General features: G+C 47.6%; 1 protein-coding gene and 1 pseudogene across 7 annotated transcripts in view; both read left to right on the top strand.

Moving 5' to 3' along the window:
- The first annotated feature begins 220 nt into the window (after positions 1–220).
- REEP1 (receptor accessory protein 1) overlaps positions 221–16,990 on the top strand; it is a 111,157-nt gene continuing 94,387 nt past the window's right edge. For 6 of the 7 annotated variants that reach the window (XR_009054799.1, XM_057742859.1, XM_057742858.1 and 3 more), the window contains exon 1: positions 223–337. Coding sequence is in view for 6 of the 7 variants with exons in the window: in XM_057742859.1 (XP_057598842.1) it covers positions 306–337 (32 nt within the window). In the remaining variant the exon portion in view is untranslated. Of the gene's footprint in view, positions 338–16,990 lie in introns of all 7 variants that reach the window. The other variant, XM_057742863.1, reaches the window with a different exon arrangement.
- LOC130857314 (glycine cleavage system H protein, mitochondrial-like) lies at positions 288–16,515 on the top strand (annotated as a pseudogene).

The following is a 16,990-nucleotide window of genomic DNA, read 5'->3' as shown; positions in this document are numbered from 1 at the left end:
CACCGGGGCGCGCGGAGGAACCGCCGGGATTCAGCCGGGGGGCCTGGGGCCAGCGGGGCGGGGCGCGTCCCACGGGTGCCCGGCCGGCTCGCCGCCCAATCGCCGCAGACCCGCCGTGCCCCGGGGGGCTGGGGCCGCCGCCGCCCCGCCGCCGGAACGTGCCGCGGCTGCGCCGACGCGCGAGCGCCGGGCAGGGCGGCGGGCGCGTTCAGTCTGGCGGCGGCGGCCGTGCGCGGACGGACGTGCCTGGAGCGCCGCAGCCGCCCGCAGCCGAGCCGGCGAGCCGCGCCCGCCCGCCCCCCGCCATGGTGGCATGGATCATCTCCAGGCTGGTGGTGTAAGTGGGCTTCTTCCCCGCGTCCCTCCCTTCCTTCCCCTCCTCCTCCGCCCCCGGCCCCCGGGCTGCGCGCGCGCCCCTGCCGCGCCGGCCCGGGTCGTTCCGGCTATTAATACCCGGCGGCCGCTAAATTTAGCAGGTACAGTAGCTGCCGAGGTCGCGGGCGAGCGGGCGGCGCAGGACGCGGCGGCTGCCCTGCGGGGCCCGGCCCGGGCGCGGGGCACCGGCGGGCGCGGCCGCGAGGGCTGGGGCGCACGGGGCTTCGCTGGGGGCCGCGTCTCGCCGCGCCCGGCCGCTTTGTTCCCCCGCTTGGTGGGCTTGGCCGAGGCCCCGAGTGGGCGCGCCACGGGGACACGCGTCCCTCTCCTTGGGGAGACACGGGGGCCTGGGGCCGCCCGTGGCCGCGCCCCGCCGCCGCGCTTTTGTCAGGGGAACACGACAGAGCCCAGCAGAGCCTGGGGCGCTGCCTGGAGGGGTCGGCGCGGAGAAGGGCGGAGAGCCGGAGGCGGGGCTCCTAAGGGGGGTCGAAAAATACTCCTTTTTAGGGTTCTCAGGTTGACAGCGGCCAAGGCAAGTGGGACGGGGGAGGACCTCTCTGAATCTCTCGTCCCCTTGTCTGATTCCTTTTGGGGGGGGGGGGCTGTTGAAGGAGAGATGGAGACAGGCATCTCCAGGAATTCACGGGAAATTTCCAAATGACAGACGGCCACCCAGCCGGTGGCGATGACACCTCCCAGGCCTTGCGGGAGAGCGCAGTCATCTGGGGTGAGGCCTGTGTGAAGTCATTGCGGGTGGGCGTGCGGGGCGTTTTGCTCTGTCAGTTCCCGGAGCGGAGCAAGACCTTTGAAGAGCGCCTTCCCTCGTGGATTTGTTCTCCTTTGGAGGTAGACATGGCTCCTCTCCTTCCCAAACCATCCTCGCCTGAGTCAGGACAGATTTACCACCTGCTCGGGGGAGCTGGGGTGAAATTGTTCTGGGGAGTGGGGCCCCGTAGTGCGATTCTGGCTTTTTCTTTGTCTGAGAAAGAGGGGCTCCCGAGCCTGGTTGACTGTGCACCATCACTCCCCACGTTTGGAGACACCTCCCATCTCCTACCCTTCTTTCCTGATTCTCAAAGAAGCGGGTCAGCGGCAACCTTCTTAAGCCATTCGCAGCATTGTCTCCTGGCCACCATTCTGGGCTTTCCTCCCAAAGCCAGTGTATCTGCCTCTCCGGCCCCCAAGTCATTCATTCCTTTCAGGCCTCTCCACAGCTGTTGCTGCCTGCTGGGGGTTTGTGCTGTACCTAGAGGTGGCATGTTAAATATTTAGAAGATTCCTGCGGGCAGAGCTGGCATGAAAAACCCAGGGAAGCGGCTGGCATGGCTGGCCCCACCTCATGCCTGATCAAGGCCTGTCTTGCCTTCCGGGTGTTATTTTATTTTATTTTATTTTTCCTCCTGAAGTAGTGCTGTGATTGTCATATTTGCAAGTGACTTCTGGGGAAGGGGGGTGGAGCTCAGGATGGGGCCAGAGGGTTAAGTTGGCCAGGCTGGAGGGCTCATACTCTGTAGGTCCTGCTGGGCTGGGGCTGGAACACTGAGGAGCCAGGGTTTCTGGTCTGAGGTCCATGTGACCATCTTTGATTTTATTAGCACCTGCCGGCTGTATGCTAGACAACTGAGAGGGGTGGAGAGGAGAGGCGTATGTTTGGGTGGGGCCTCAGGGACTCGTGGTTACTTTCTAAAACAACCGCACTCACCAGAAGTGAAGAATTTTATTTCGGAGAATTTAAACGACCGTGAGAGGTGCCCGGCCGGTCAGCCCCGGACCTTCTGCTCCAAGGGAGAGTTGGTGGGATTTGCGGTTGTCATTCCCACTGTCAGCTCCAAGGTCAGAGATGCGACCTATCCCTCCAGTCCTTAATTCTGTCATGGATGTGTCAGCTGTGAATTGTTAAAGCTGTTTTAATAAGCGCTACCTGTTTCCTGTAAATAATTCCTGTTCATCATAGGAAAGTTAGAAAATGTAGATCAGTAGACTGAAAATCACCCACGTTATTACCATGCAGAGATCGCTAGTGATGATTCTGAGAGGTGTATTTGTTAAGATGCGTTTCCCTAGGCATATATGCACTTATGTTTATATTTACCGTTCAAGGAAATTATTGATTCAGCCCAAATTTCTGCAAAGAGTAAAAATACCACGTTTGGAGTCAGAAAACCCTTGATTCCAAGCCCAGCTCTGCCTCTTGCCAACAGATCCAGTTCACAACTGGGATCACTGGAGATCCTAGTTCACAAGCACTAGTTAAACTCACGTTACTGTTGCAGAGGTTTCAATGATACATGATTTATAAATTGGCAGGCACCACAGAGAGCATTCAATCAGCCAGACTTCCCTCCTTCTGTCCTCTGAGAGAGGGCGTAAGAGCTCTGGAAGGGGCTTTCAGATGCTGTTCCTGCAGTTTTCAAGCTGTCTTCCCTGATAGCCACCCAGCCTGAGTGGATGGGCTATGGGCTCCCAGCCTGATTCCTTTTGTTTGTTTCATGTATTGGGGTTCTAGATAAAATATAATTTGGAGGCTGTATGGGTTTTACTGCTAATAAAAACCACTGAGCCCAGTGCTCCCCTCATCTGTAAAACTGTGGAGGAGTGTGCCTTGCCCAAGGACACTAGGTAAGCTGATAAAGGACAACAGGCTCTGGATTTTTGGGTCAGTGTCCTCTCCACCTCTGCCTGTCCTTGACCTGAATTGATCTCTTTCAAGCTTTTAAGACCTCTAGTATGAAGTCCTATGATTTTGTCCACAAGTCCCTTTTCCTATAAGCCATCTTTTCGTGCTTTTGCAAGCCTCTGTCACATCCAAGAACATTTAAGGAAGACCTATCACTATGTTCTGAGGGTGGGGAGAGAGTGTCTTCCTTCTAGCCAGAGGCGTCAAGACAAGCCCATGGTGTCTGCGGACAGCCAGCTGTGTTTGTGGCTGTCTGTGCTGCCATGGGCTGTGAGCAGTTTTAGGGCCGTGATGGTGGCTTTTTTTGCCTCTCCCACCTCTCACCCCCTCCCAAGGCTCTTTTTTGAAGTCCCTGGCACCTCAGTGCGCTCAGTAAAGGTTGGTTGTGTTGAATGAGATCAGAGGCCCTGGGATAAGCAGGGAGCTGGTCAGTGTTATCTCCCGGGGATGAAGGTTAGTGGGCATCGGGACAGGCTTGTGCCCACTGGGCCAAGCTCTTGGAATGGGAACCAGTTTGAGATACTGCTTTCTTTCCAGCTGTCTTCCTCCTAACTTCCTAGGTTTAGCCTAGGAAGAATTAAGGAAGAGGGGCTTCCTAGGTGGCGCAGTGGTCAAGAATCCGCCTGCCAAGGCAGGGGACACGGATTCTATCCCTGCTCCAGGAAGATCCCACATGCCGCAGAGCAACGAAGCCTGTGTGCCACAGCTATTGAGCCTGCGCTTTAGAGCCCGTGAGCCACAACTATAGAGCCCATGTGCTGCAACTACTGAAGCCCACGCGCCTAGAGCCCGTGCTCCGCAACAAGAGAAGCCACAGCAGTGAGGGGCCTGCGCACCACAATGAAGAGGAGGCCCCGCTGGCCGCAACTAGAGAAAGCCCACGCACGGCAACAAAGATCCAACATAGCTAATAAAATAAATAAATAAAATTTAAAAAATACTAATTAAAGAAGAAATATTAAGGACTTCCCTAGTGGTCCAGTGGTTGAGAATCTGCCTTCCAATGCAGGGGACACAGGTTTGATCCTTGGTCGGGGAACTAATATCCCACATGCCACAGGGCAATGAAGCCCGTGTGCCACAACTGCTGAGCCCGTGTGCTGCAGCTAGAGAGCCTGCATGCTGCAACTACAGAGTTCACATGCTCTGGAGCCCATGCACCACAACTAGAGAGCCCACATGCCACAACTAGAGAGAAGCCCATGCGCTGCAACTGAAGATCCTGTGTGCCGCAATTAAGACCTGACAAAGCCCTCCCTTCCAAATATATGTTTGTATATATATATAGAGGAAGACATGTTGGTACAGTAGCAAGGTTGGCTTTGTTAAAACCTGGTTGAGACCTGCATGGAACGTGGGAGCTCATTTAGGATGGGCCTGCTTGCCTCCTTCAAAATACTTTGTTTTCTTTCCAAACAACTCAAGGCCTAAGTGTGAAAGCATTTCAAACTGTGCACTGGACGGGGCACACGGAGGTTGTTCTGGGCCTTCTGGGGAGAGTGCACTATCTTGAAGCATGTATTCCAAGCAACAGGTTTTGCCTCATTTTCTCTGGACAGAATATTGGCTGAGATCCAGGATGTTGGCTGTGTGAGTCCAGAGCCTTCCACCACTTACTGGATGTGTAGAACAAAACTCCGACTCACCGCCTGGGGAAAAAGAGAGCCCTAATTCAACAAAAATTTAAATAACCAATAGCTATGCTGAGAAATGTGCATTTTCCCACAGCGCTCATCTTTTAAAAATGTTAGTTTTTAGAAAGTAAAGTCTGATGTTTAAAGCAGAGTCTTGAGTTGATAGCTAAAGATCTAGCTAAGTCCTAGGACTGTGATGTGGAGCGTGAGGGCTGTGTGCCCTAGGTCAAGGATGGACGTGTAAAGGACCCTGGAAGGAAAGCGGGTTGTCCTCAAACTGTTCTCCGACAGTTGCAACACAAATGGAAAAAAGCGAAAACCATAGACCCTGAAACATAAGCTTGCCTTTCTTTGGGGCTGCTTGAAAAAGTGGAACACAGAAAAATGATCCTGTTAATGGAGGGTTCAGGTTAGTCGACGATTTCTTTCCTGGCACTGGGTGTGGTACAGGGTAGGAGCTGAGTGAATGTTTCAGCTGAACTGTGAGAGGAGAGATGTTGGGTTCTAGTCCAAGTGCTGGTCTGGCCCTCTGACAGAGTTCTAAGGGCAATTCGCACCTGTGTTGGGGCCCTGCTCTGGGTCTCTGAGACAAGATTATTGGCCGGCATCATCTTTGAGGTCTTAATGGTTCCAAGAGCCAGTGCTCCTCTGGGCCCCTTCCTTTCCCCCCAATCCCCCAGCCTGCCCACATGCACCACGTTTGTTTATAAACAGGGGCAGTATCCTCAAGGGAGTGAAAAGTATCAGCTTATATTTCGCTGTTGTTCTACTGCCCTGATCTTTGTTTATTAATCCTGCTTGCCTGCTGGGAAGTAGCTTTTGTGCACTTCTTCCTGTTGTGTCTTATTTGAAGGGTACTGACAAGTGAGGGGCTCACCTGGTTATTAATGGCTCAGTTTTCCTCTTCCTTCTAAAGCGAGCTCTCCTCTTTGGAGTGTATATTATTTGGGGGAAGGAAGAGCCCTGGGAAGAATGGGGTGGGAAGGTGGGTGTCAGGCCCTCAGTAGCCAACTAGTGAGGCTGCCATTTTGAATTGTGTTTGTGTGTCATGTGTGTATCTTTCAAGGAATCTCAAGAGGCTGGGGGATGGGGTAGACTTGGCCATGCAGTAGTCACAGTATATGACACCTTTGGAATTTTATTGCCGGCAATGAGCTGTGCAAATGCCCCACCGGTTACCAGGACTCTTGGCGTCTGTGGGAACTTTTCCGAGAACCAACAAGAGTTAAAGGGGTTTGTGTTTGGGCCATGAGAATATTTTCCTCTCACTTCTGGGCCTTGGGAAGGCCCTGATGGATTGGAAGATGGACAGTTAACATACATATGGTTTGTTCTGAACTTTCAGATCTCATCTGTCTTCACATAGAAGCACCTTGTTTTCTGTTTGGGTTGTTTTAGTTGGACCCAGGGCCTTTCCTTTGATTATAGAGAAAAAGTAAACATAAAGGACCACGTATCTGGCACACAGTAGAGGTGTCTGAAGGAATCTTGACAGGCAATCTGGTGTTACAGGCCCTCAAGCATGGCGTACCTGGACCAGGGTGGCTAGTAGGTTTCATCTCTTATAGTTGACAGGCGGCTGCCCGGGACTTGTCTTGAGATGGGGTATGAAGCTAGGTTGGGCTCAGTGGGGAAGGAGGCCCATGAATTACTCATGCAGGGAAGATGGTAATGGGAGCACACATGTTGGGTCAGTATCTCCTCTCCCAAACTTAGCCAGATCACAGAAGGTCTGTCCCACCGTCAGGGTTTTACATGCTTCCCTAAATCAGTAAACAGAGACCAGAATCCTGCCCCCGCTGGGCTTTGTCAATCACCTGGCAGTTCTAGGCCATAGGTGCCTCCTTGATGCCAGTGCAGGGAGCTGTCCAGTCAGTGGCTCTCTAATCTGCCTCTGTCTTCTTAGGGTATATGCCACGCATATGCCACATTTTCCCTTTCTCCTTTGCCTTTCACCTGTCACAGCTCAGTTACATCCTCCCTTAGCTTCTCTCGTGTACTTGTGTGTTCACATCCTTTCCACCTCCTTGTAGGGGTTCCCATCTGGTCACATACCCCATCCTACCTCCCTCTACTCAACCGATGACTCAGGCCTAGCTACACATTTCCTTGGGCACAGAGGTGGGTATGTGACCCACACGGAGCCCCTAGATCAGTGGTCCCCAACAATTTTGGCACTGGGGACCGGTTTCATGGAAGACAATTTTTTCACAGGATGGGGGGGATGGTTTCAGGACGATTCAAGCACATTACATTTGTTGTGCACTTTATTTCTATTATTGTTACATCAGCTCCACCTCAGATCATCAGGCATTAGATCCCGGTGGCTGGGCACCCCTGCTCTAGATCCTTCCCCAGGGTTTCTTGATTTAAAGCTGGGAGAGAATAGCCTTGCCTGTGGGACCCCGAGCTGGAAAGAGGTGAATGTGGGGCTGCGGGTGGCTGCCTGGCACATGGAGAAGTATGGAGGCCAAAGGCGTGAATTACGGCCAAGCAGAGGTAAAGAGAGATGAGATGCAGGCACAGAGAGCAGGAAGCTGGCACCGGAGTCGTGATTCTGGCTACTCAGGCCCCGGTCCCTGCCGCTCCTCCTTTGATGACTTGATCTGTCCCATATCCTAGAATGAAGGCCTTGAATAGTGCTTGTGTAGTTAAGCACTTATTGTAGCAGTGAGGGTGGATGGGGTTATCTGCAGTGACAACTCTCAAATCCCAGTGGCTGGAGATGGCAAAGGCCTACTTCTTGCCTTCTGCTGCCTGTTACTGCGGGTTGGCAGAGGCACGCTGTTCCCTGTCATCACCAGAGGCTCAGGCTGACTGAGTCTTCTGTGTCTTAGGGCGTCATCGCTGCAGCACAAGGCACCAGGACTCACTGGAGTCGGGAAAGGAAAAGGGAGAGTCATGCACTGGCTCTTAAGCACCTCTGACGGGAAGGGACACGTGTCCCTTCTGCTCACATTTCATTGGCTGAAGAAAATCATATGACCAAGCCTGAATTTAAGTGGGTGGAGAACTACAGTCTCACTGAACATCTGTGAACAGCCCCAGGGACGACCGTATATGTTGAATGAGTGAATCTTAACCAGCTTTGCAAACCTATAAATGTCCTTTTTGCTGAAGCTGGTGTAACATGGGATTTTTTATTTTTCTTCTTCCTCTTGCAGCTGGGACAGTCCTAACACATTCCTTTACCTCTTCACATTAGAAAAATCTCTCACTCTCCTTTTGACCTCTTTTCTTTATCTTGTTTGTGAGTTTTAAAAGGAAGTCTTAAGGACTGATGCTGTTCCATGGATAAAGACCCTGAAGGTGTCCTATGATTGTCATCACATTCTCTGTGTTTGTCTCCATCTTCCTTCCTCTAGGAAACCTCCCTTGGGTCCCCAACCGAAGAAAGATTTCTGTTCCTGGGTCCCCAGTGTGGCATTGTCACTTTGCACCTTGTGATGTGGTGGTTTTGTGCATTTGCCTCCCACGTGTGTTTCTTAGTCTCCCTCTCAGCTCTTGCTGGGTAGTAGGTGCCCAGTGAGTGTATGTTGGCTCTTGCGTCAGTCAGGACCTCTGCATTCAGAGAGTGGTCTGTGCACCAGCACCAGCGCCAGCAGCACCGGGAGCTGGTTAGGAATGCGGAACCCCGGGCTCCACCCAAGGCCTGGTGAAGCTGCATTTTAACAAGATCCCTGTGAAACTGGAGAAGCACGGAGTCCGGATGCCAGGGTTTCATCAGCTCCCCTGTGAAATGAGCAGAATTTGACTTGCCTGAGGTCCCCAGGGTTGGCTGTAGATGGGAATTCAATCCCAAGACATCCATTTTGTGCTGAACTGTGGTCCATCCCCTCTGATTCCGAGAGGCCCCGACCCTGACTTTGTATGAGTTCTGAATAGCCTGAGTGGATTCCGCCAATCCAGGGCTTAACTACGAACCTTTCACAAGTGGGCTGCCTAATTGTGATCTGTGTAAAATTTAGCTTTGCCACAGCTGGGGTTGAAACCACCAAGTATTGTGCTGAGCAGCTCAGGCTACTCGGGAGGGTGGGTTACAACCCACGTGAGAAAGAAGCTGGTGAAACACGGCAACTCGCGCTGGGGACTCACGTTGGGTTTCCAGGAACATGAAAGGACCTTTTCTTATGAGCACATGAGGCCAAGAACCACTGGTCCCTATATGTCCCTCCCGTGGTCCCTCCCAGGATCCAGTGGGCTCGGTAAACGCTTCATGCCAGACCCTGTGTGCCAGGGAATCCAGTCGTATCAGCGAGTCCTTTCAGCCCTACCTTCAGATGCTTCCTGCCCAACCAACTCCCAGCTCCACTGCCACCACCCTGTTCCACCACCAAATGATCACTTTTCTGGGCCACTTCAAAACTCTCCGAATTCTTTTCCCTGCTTCTACTCCTTTCTCTCCAATGTCTGCATTGTTTAAAATGTAAGATAGGTCTTACGTAGAAAACAAACTCATGGTTACCAAAGGGGAAGGGGGGCGGGAGAGGGATAAATTAGGAGTTTGGGATTAACAGATACACACCACTATATATAAAACAGGTAAACAACAAGGACCTACTGTAGAGCACAAGGGACTGTATTCAATATCCTGTAATAAACCATAGTGGAAAAGAATATATATATGTGTGTGTATATACACACACACACAAACACGCACACACACAAACTCAATCCCTTTGCTGTCCACTAGAAACTAACACAGCACTGTAAATCAACTATCCTTCAATAAATAAATAAATAAATATATAAAATATAAGAAAGGAAAAACTTTTCCAAAAAATAAAAACCCCCAAACCTCATAAAATAGATCTTAGGCTTCTCCTGCTGTTTAAAAACTGCCTAAAGATCTCCCGTCACACTAAGAATACAATTCAAACTCTTCACCATTCTCAGCAAGACTGAGCAAGGCCTGGCCCCTGCGCACTGCCCTGACCTGCCCTCGTACGGCTCCCCACTCACTCGCTCAGTTCCGTCATCCTCAGTACTCACAGAAGGTGACAAGCTTGTCCCACCCAGGGACCTTTGCACTTGCTGTTGCCTGTGCCCTGAACATACTGTCCTGGATCGTGCATGGCCCTTTCCCCCTTTCCATTTAGGTCCCTGCTTACATGTCACCTCTTCAGGGGAGGCCTCTTTTGACCACCTTCTCCAGGACACACCCCACTCCCACCTCTATGTGCTTGTCCCTTCCAGAAACTGTGCTTTTAATTCTTTTGCTTACTTGTTTCTGATCTCTGTCTCCACTAGGATTGGATCTCCGTGACTTTTGAGACTTTTACCTTGTTCACAGTTGTTTTCCCAGTGTCTAGAGCCGTTCTGAGCTCACAGTAGGTGTTTAAACATTATGTGAGTGATGACTTTGTGTCTCCTCTGGGATTAGAAGATTCTTTTTTATTTTATTTTATGCTTTTTGTTTTGTTTTGGCTGCGCCACGTGGCTTGTGGGATCTTAGTTCCCCAACCAGGGATTGAACCCAGACCCCCGGCAGTGGAAGCGTGGAGTCCTAACCACTAGATTGCCAGGGAATTCCCTAGAAGATTATTTTTAAAATCTAGGTTTCTAGAACCTTGATTTGTAACCATGGCAAGTACCTTATCCTCTCTAGGTCTCAGTTTTTTCATCTGGAAAGTGAAAGGATTTCTATTTCTGACAATATGGAAAACTGTAGTCTGAAACTCTTCCCATAACAAAAAGGAATTAAACATTTTTCTAAAACTTTTGGATGAACTATAACAGCAATCCCCTAAAAACACAGCAGAGCTTTTAAGTAAGTAAGAAATTTGCCAGGAGACAGAACAAAGCAGGAGTCATTTTGCAAGGTTGTAAACCAGTACAGTAGCAGCTGCACAATAGACAACCCTGAGGTTTAGCTTAAAACAACAGCCATTTTTTTTTATCATCTCCCCTGGCTCTGTGGTCAGGAAGTTGGACAGGACACAGAACACAAAGGTTCTGCTCCATGATGTCTGGGTCTTAACTGGGATTATGTAAATGGCAATGGCAGACTGACCGTCTCTTTCTTTTGTGTGTTCCAAGGCTCCTCCATGTGGTCATTCTTTTTTTTTTTTTTAATATTTATTTATTTATTTTTGGCTGTGTTGGGTCTTAGTTGCGGCACGCGGGATCTTTCGTTGTGGTGCGTGGGCTTAGTTGCCCCTCGGCACGTGGGACCTTAGCTCCCCGATCAGGGATCAAACTCATGTCCCCTGCATTGGAAGGCGGATTCTCAACCATTGGACCAGCAGGGAAGTGCCCCACGTGGTCTTCCTATGTGATTTCTCCAGCACAGAGGTCTCAGGATAGTCAAATTTCTTACACGGTCCCTTAGGGCTGCAAGAGTGGGTGTTTAAGAAGCATGAGTAGAAACGGCAAAACTTTTTATGAGCCGGTCTCAGCTGCATTCTGCTGGCCAAACAAGTCACTAAGACCATCCTAGATTTGAAGAGAAGGGGATTAGACTCTACCCTTCCATGAGAGGGGTAGCAAATAATTTGCAGCCATCTTTAATATATCATGATGGAGGATTGACCTAACTGACTTTAATATCTCAGTAGAGAAAAGAGGGGCCATGAGTCTGTGGGGGCAAAGTCAGAGCTGAACATTGACATAAAGCTCAGACTTGAAAGGTGGTTCTGCAGCACAATCCTGAGTAAAAGCACAGACCTACAAGCACAGGGAGGTAACGGTGGAGCTTGTCTGTCTTGCCCAGGGTTCTTGGTGGAGGGAAAATCTCCCTTGGGAATTTGAAACCATCTGTAGACCTGTCCTCATACGGATTTGGGGTTTAAATGAACACATTTTGCACTGTCTGTGTACCCTTAGCTGAGAGATTAACATAAACTTTAGTCCTGGGCCAGTATTACTCGTGGGGCATCTGACAGAAATTAATCCGGTCTGTCTAAGAGCTCTCAGTACACATTATACAGAATTAGTCCCAAAGCACGTGAATTCATACTCCAAAATTATAAAACACGTGAGGTAGCAGCTTCCCCAAGCAGGAGTTAACAAACACTACAAGGCAGGATTAGCCCTCCAGAAATAAACAGAGAAATAACATACATATATTATATATTATTTATATAAGGTAGCTATTGGTTAGAGACTTTAGCATAAGTCTTTCTGAAATGACAAGATAGAGAATTGAACATATAAAAAAATAGCAGATCCCAGGGTGGAACAGGAAGAGGAATGGGCTCATGGAAAAAGAAGCAATTCTAAAAGTAAAAAAATAAAGTATTAAAATACCCATTGGATGCTTGGTAATGAGGAGGGATTGAACACCAAGGGAGTGACACTTTCCACCCTGCCTCTTGGAAGCTGGAGGAGCTCTTAGTGATTTCAGGCTCTTGTTTGACAGACAAGGAAGATGGGACCTGGAGGTTAGGTCATTCATCAAGGTCAGTAGCCTGATGGGCTAGGCCAGGACTTGATGCCAAGTCTCCAATTTCTGGAGGTGTCTTGATGTGGAAGAAAGAGGTCTGTTTTATATGGTTAGAGGGTTGCACTAGGACCAGTGGGTGATTAGAAGACAAATTTTTGTCTTGATAGAAGGAAAAGGTTTCCAGTAATTGGTACTAAAGTGAGGCAATGAGCCCCTGGCTTCCACTCCTAAGACCTTCTGACTCTGAAACTGTAATTTTAATCTTTTCCCTTATTATAGTGGAGGAAGAGAGATACGAGCTGTTGGAAAGAGATCATTTGATTCATTGCTTGATCGACTCATTCATTGATTTACTGCCTATTTATTGATCACTTGCTTTGTGCCATGCATATACTGGGCACCAGGGATAGAAATATGAATGAATTCCAGTTGCATCTTTGAGAAGTTTCCGAGGTCATATAGCCAGTCAGTGGGGAGCTTGGACTTGGATTCCAGTGTCCTTCCTGCCTGGCCAGTCTTCTCTCCGTTGGGTGGTTATTTTGTGGGTGTATGTGAACGACTTTCCTGGCTTTGGTTGGAAAACGTAGGAAGGAACCCTTTCACAGGGGAAGTGGTACATCTGGTGTATGAAGGGAAATTAAGCCACTGCTGCATCTCTGCCTGGGAGACACTGTGGCAGCCAATATTGAGAGAGAAGAGGAGGCAGAGGAGAGGGTGTGCTGAGTGAATACAGTCTGGGAGAAAGAGACGGGTAACGTTGGTCATCCTTGCCCACTGTGTTGGTCTACTGTTGCTGCCGGAAGAGATAACCACAAAGTTAGTGGCTTAAAACAGAACTGGGGTCTCTTACAGTTCTGGAGGCCTGAAGTCTGAAATGAGTTTTGGGGGCTGAAATCAAAATGTTAGCAGAAGTGTCTTATTCTGGAAGCCCCATGGAGAACCCGTGTTTTGCTTCTGGAGCGTCTGGTGGCTGTCGGCATCCCTTGGCTTATGGCCACATCTCTCCAGTCTGTGTTTTTGTGGTCACAGTGTTTTCTCTTCTGTCTTTATGTCTTCCTGTACCTCTCTCTTAGAAGGACATTTGTGATTACATTTAGGGCCCACCTAGATAATCCAGGATCATCTCATCTCGAAATCCTTAGTTTAATCACATCTGCAAAGTCTTTTTTGCTGTATAAGGTAATATTCATAGATTCTGGAGATTAGGACCTGGATATCTTTGGGGACCTTTATTCAAACCACTAAACCCATGGCTGCTGGCCCTTCTGCCACCAAACTGAGGGGAGTTAAGAAGAGCCTAAAGAAAGGACACTGGGGGAATTCCCTGGCGGTCCAGTGATTAGGACTCCATGCTTTCACTGCTGAGGGCACAGGTTCGAGCTGGTGTGGTCAAAAAAACAAAACAAAACAAAACAAAACCCTAATGTTCTAACATCTTATTTTGTCTCCATTTCCAGATCCTCCTTGATTTGTAAAAATTAATTATTGCGTCAATAGAAAAGATTACAAAAAAGTGCTTAGGGTATGCAGTAATGGATAGTAATACAGTGAATACTCCTTTACTTGCCAGTTTAAGAAATAGAGCTGACCTTCATTGTATCAATATACCAGTGTTTACAGACATTTGGGTTCCTTCTAGGTTTTTGTTGTTCTCTTTTTCTCTTGAAAGGACTTCTGCAGTGAACATTCTTATATGTGTTTCCTGGTGCACAGATTTCTTTAGGAATGGAAGGCCTGAGGCATAGGGTATATACATCTTTCACTTGACTGGATAACAAATTAAGTTTCATAGATGTGTGGGTCTGTTTCTGGGCTCTTTATTCTGTTCCATTCATCAACTTGTCTGACCCTACACCAGGACCACACTGTCTAAATTACCATCACTTTTATGAAAATTCTTGCTATCTGGCCTGGCAGGTCCCCTCCACGTTTTATTCTTCATAAATTGCTATCCAAAATGATTTTTCTCCAGCGAAATATACAATTTCAATTATACCGTATCTTTACCATCACTTGCTATTGTCACACTTCAGAATTTTTGCCAGTCTTGGGTACAGAATGGAATCTCATTATCGTTTTAATTTGCATCTCCCTGAATACTAATGAGACCGAGCATCTTTTCATATGTTTATTGCCCATTCATGTTCTCTCTCCTGTGAAGAGCTTGTTCAAGTCTTGCCAATTTTTCTCTTGTCCTTGTCTTCCTGATTTGTAGGAGTTCTTTAAATACTTTAGATGCTAATCCTCTGTCACTATGCGTTACTCGTGTTTTCTCCCAGTCTGTGGTTTATTTTTTCATTTTCTTTATGGTGTGTTTTGGTAAACAGAAGTTCTTAATATTAGTGCAATGGATTTATCAGTTTTTTTCATTTATAATTTATACTTTTTATGTCCTAGGAAAACCTTACCTACCTGAAATCATGAAGCTATTCTCCTGTATTGCTCCTAGCTAGCAGTTGTATAGTTTTGTCATTCACATTTAATTTCTTAATTCATTTTGAGATGATTTTGGTATATGATGTGGAGTAGGACTCCAGAATTTTTTTTTCCATAAAGGAAACCAATCGTCCTAGCACCATTTATTATAAAGTGTGTCCTTTCTCTTTACATCTGCAATGTCCAGCCCTGTCATAAATTAAGTTTCCATGGATGTGTAAGTCTATTCTAGGCTCTTTATTCTGTTCCATTGAGCAAGCAGTTTGGACCTGTACCAGCATCACTGTTTTAATTACCATAACTTTATGAAAGTTCTTGGAATTGGGCTTGACAAGTCCCCCACCTTCAGTAGCGCCTTAGCCCTTTCTCTTCCATATACATGTTTAGCATTATCTTAGAATTATGTATTACAACACTGATGTACACACACACTCACTCACTCACTCAAAAATCTGTTGGGAGTTTTTTTTTTTTAATTTAATTTTAGTTAATTAATTTATTGGCTGCATTGGGTCTTCCTTGCTGCACATGGGTTTTCTCTAGTTGCGGTGAGCAGAGGCTACTCTTCATTGTGGTGTGTGGGCTCCTTATTGGGGTGGCTTCTCTGTTGCAGAGCATGGGCTCTAGGCGCGAGGACTTCAGTAGTTGCGGCACACAGGCTCAATAGTTGTGGTGCACGGGCTTAGTTGATCCTTGGCATGTGGGATCCCTGGAACAGGGACTGAACCCATGTCCCCTGCATTGGCAGGCAGATTCTTCACCACTACACCACCTAGGAAGTCCCTGTTGGCAGTTTGATTGACATAACATTGATGTTCTTAAGATATTGAGTGTTCTGATCCATAAACATGATATCTATCTATATTTATTTAGGTCTTCTTTAGTGATTTTCAATATAATTTTATAATTTTTACCTTAAATGCCTTGTGCATCATTTGTTAGATTTAGTCCCAATTACTTGATGTTTGTTGATGCCAATGTATTTGCTCTCTTATTAAAATTTTCATCTTTCAACTCTTTGTTAGAAGAATGCATCCTTGCCAAACTATAGATTCTTTTGGGCTTTTCAGATAGAGTCATGCCATCTGAGAGTAGCACAGTGTTGTGTCTTTCCAGTAATTATTCCTTTTTCCCCTTCCCCTTGTTGTCCTGTAAGATCTCTAGTTCAAGATGACTAAAAGTGGTGAAGGCAGACCTTCTTGTCTTATTCCTGGTTTAAAAAGGAATGCTTCGGCTCCGGCTCGCTCCGGCCCGGGGCCGCCCCCGCCCGCCCTCACCGGCCGGGGTGCTCTCGGTGCTGCGCAGAGACCCTCCGCATCCCCGCGAACATGGCGCTGCGAGCGGCGCGAAGCGTGCGGGCTGCGGTGTACAGCCTGCGCGCCATCTCTGCGCCCAACGCGCCCTGCCCACCGCGGCCCTGGGGACTGCGGGCCGGCGCCGTCCGGGCGCTGTGCACCGGCCCCGCTCTGCTCTCGGTGCGTAAATTCACAGACAAACATGAATGCGTAACAACAGAAAACGGTGTTGGAACAGTGGGAATCAGCAATTTTGCACAGGAAGCTTTGGGAGATGTTGTTTACTGTAGTCTGCCTGAAGTTGGGACAAAATCGAACAAACGAGGAATTTGGTGCTTTGGAAGGTGTGAAAGCTGCTAGTGAACTCTATTCTCCTCTATCAGGAGAAGTAACTGAAATTAATGAAGCTCTAGCAGAAAATCCAGGACTTGTCAACAAATCTTGTTATGAAGATGGTTGGCTGATCAAGATGACAATCAGTAACCCTTCAGAACTAGATGAACTAATGAGTGAAGAAGCATATGAGAAATACATAAAATCTATTGAGGAGTGAAAATGGAACTGCTAAATAAACTAGTTTGAAACAACTTAATCTAGCATAGTTGTCTTAAATTAGTGGTGGATAGATTTTTAAAAAGCAACTTTTAGCAAAAGAAACTACTTGCAACAATGTTTCCTAAAGAAAATTACCCCTTAACTTCCTAATGATTTGAGATAAACACTATGCATCTCTTTTTCACAGCAACCTATGATTTTTAGGCTAGGCTCCAGTTATAATATTCAGAATTCCTGAAATTATCTGTGGTAAAACTAGTTATAAAAATTATGTAATTTAAGGATAACAGTGTTATCTTAAGCCTTATATATAATATTGTAACTTGCTTACAGCCATCCCTGGATTTGGGTCAAAATACTCAGTGATCTTCCCACTGGAAATAACTGGCAGTGGAGAAGATTTTGTTAGTTGTATAGTGTCCGATGACGAACATCACTATCTTAATTTTACAATATACTGTGTTTGCTGGTGCTATTTTTATACAGTGAAGCAACAGCCTTGCAGGAAAATAAACAGTTTAATAATAAAAAAAAAAAAAAAAAAGGAATACTTCAACATTTTCCCATAAAATATTGTGCTTGCTGTAGGGTTTTCATAAATATACTTTATCATTGTAAGTTTTCTTCCCATTTT

The sequence above is a fragment of the Hippopotamus amphibius genome, chromosome 7, assembly GCF_030028045.1.
Source record: "Hippopotamus amphibius kiboko isolate mHipAmp2 chromosome 7, mHipAmp2.hap2, whole genome shotgun sequence".
Taxonomy (NCBI): domain Eukaryota; kingdom Metazoa; phylum Chordata; class Mammalia; order Artiodactyla; family Hippopotamidae; genus Hippopotamus; species Hippopotamus amphibius.
Note: the sequence above shows the minus strand (reverse complement) of the source record. Positions and strands in the feature narration are given on the sequence as shown.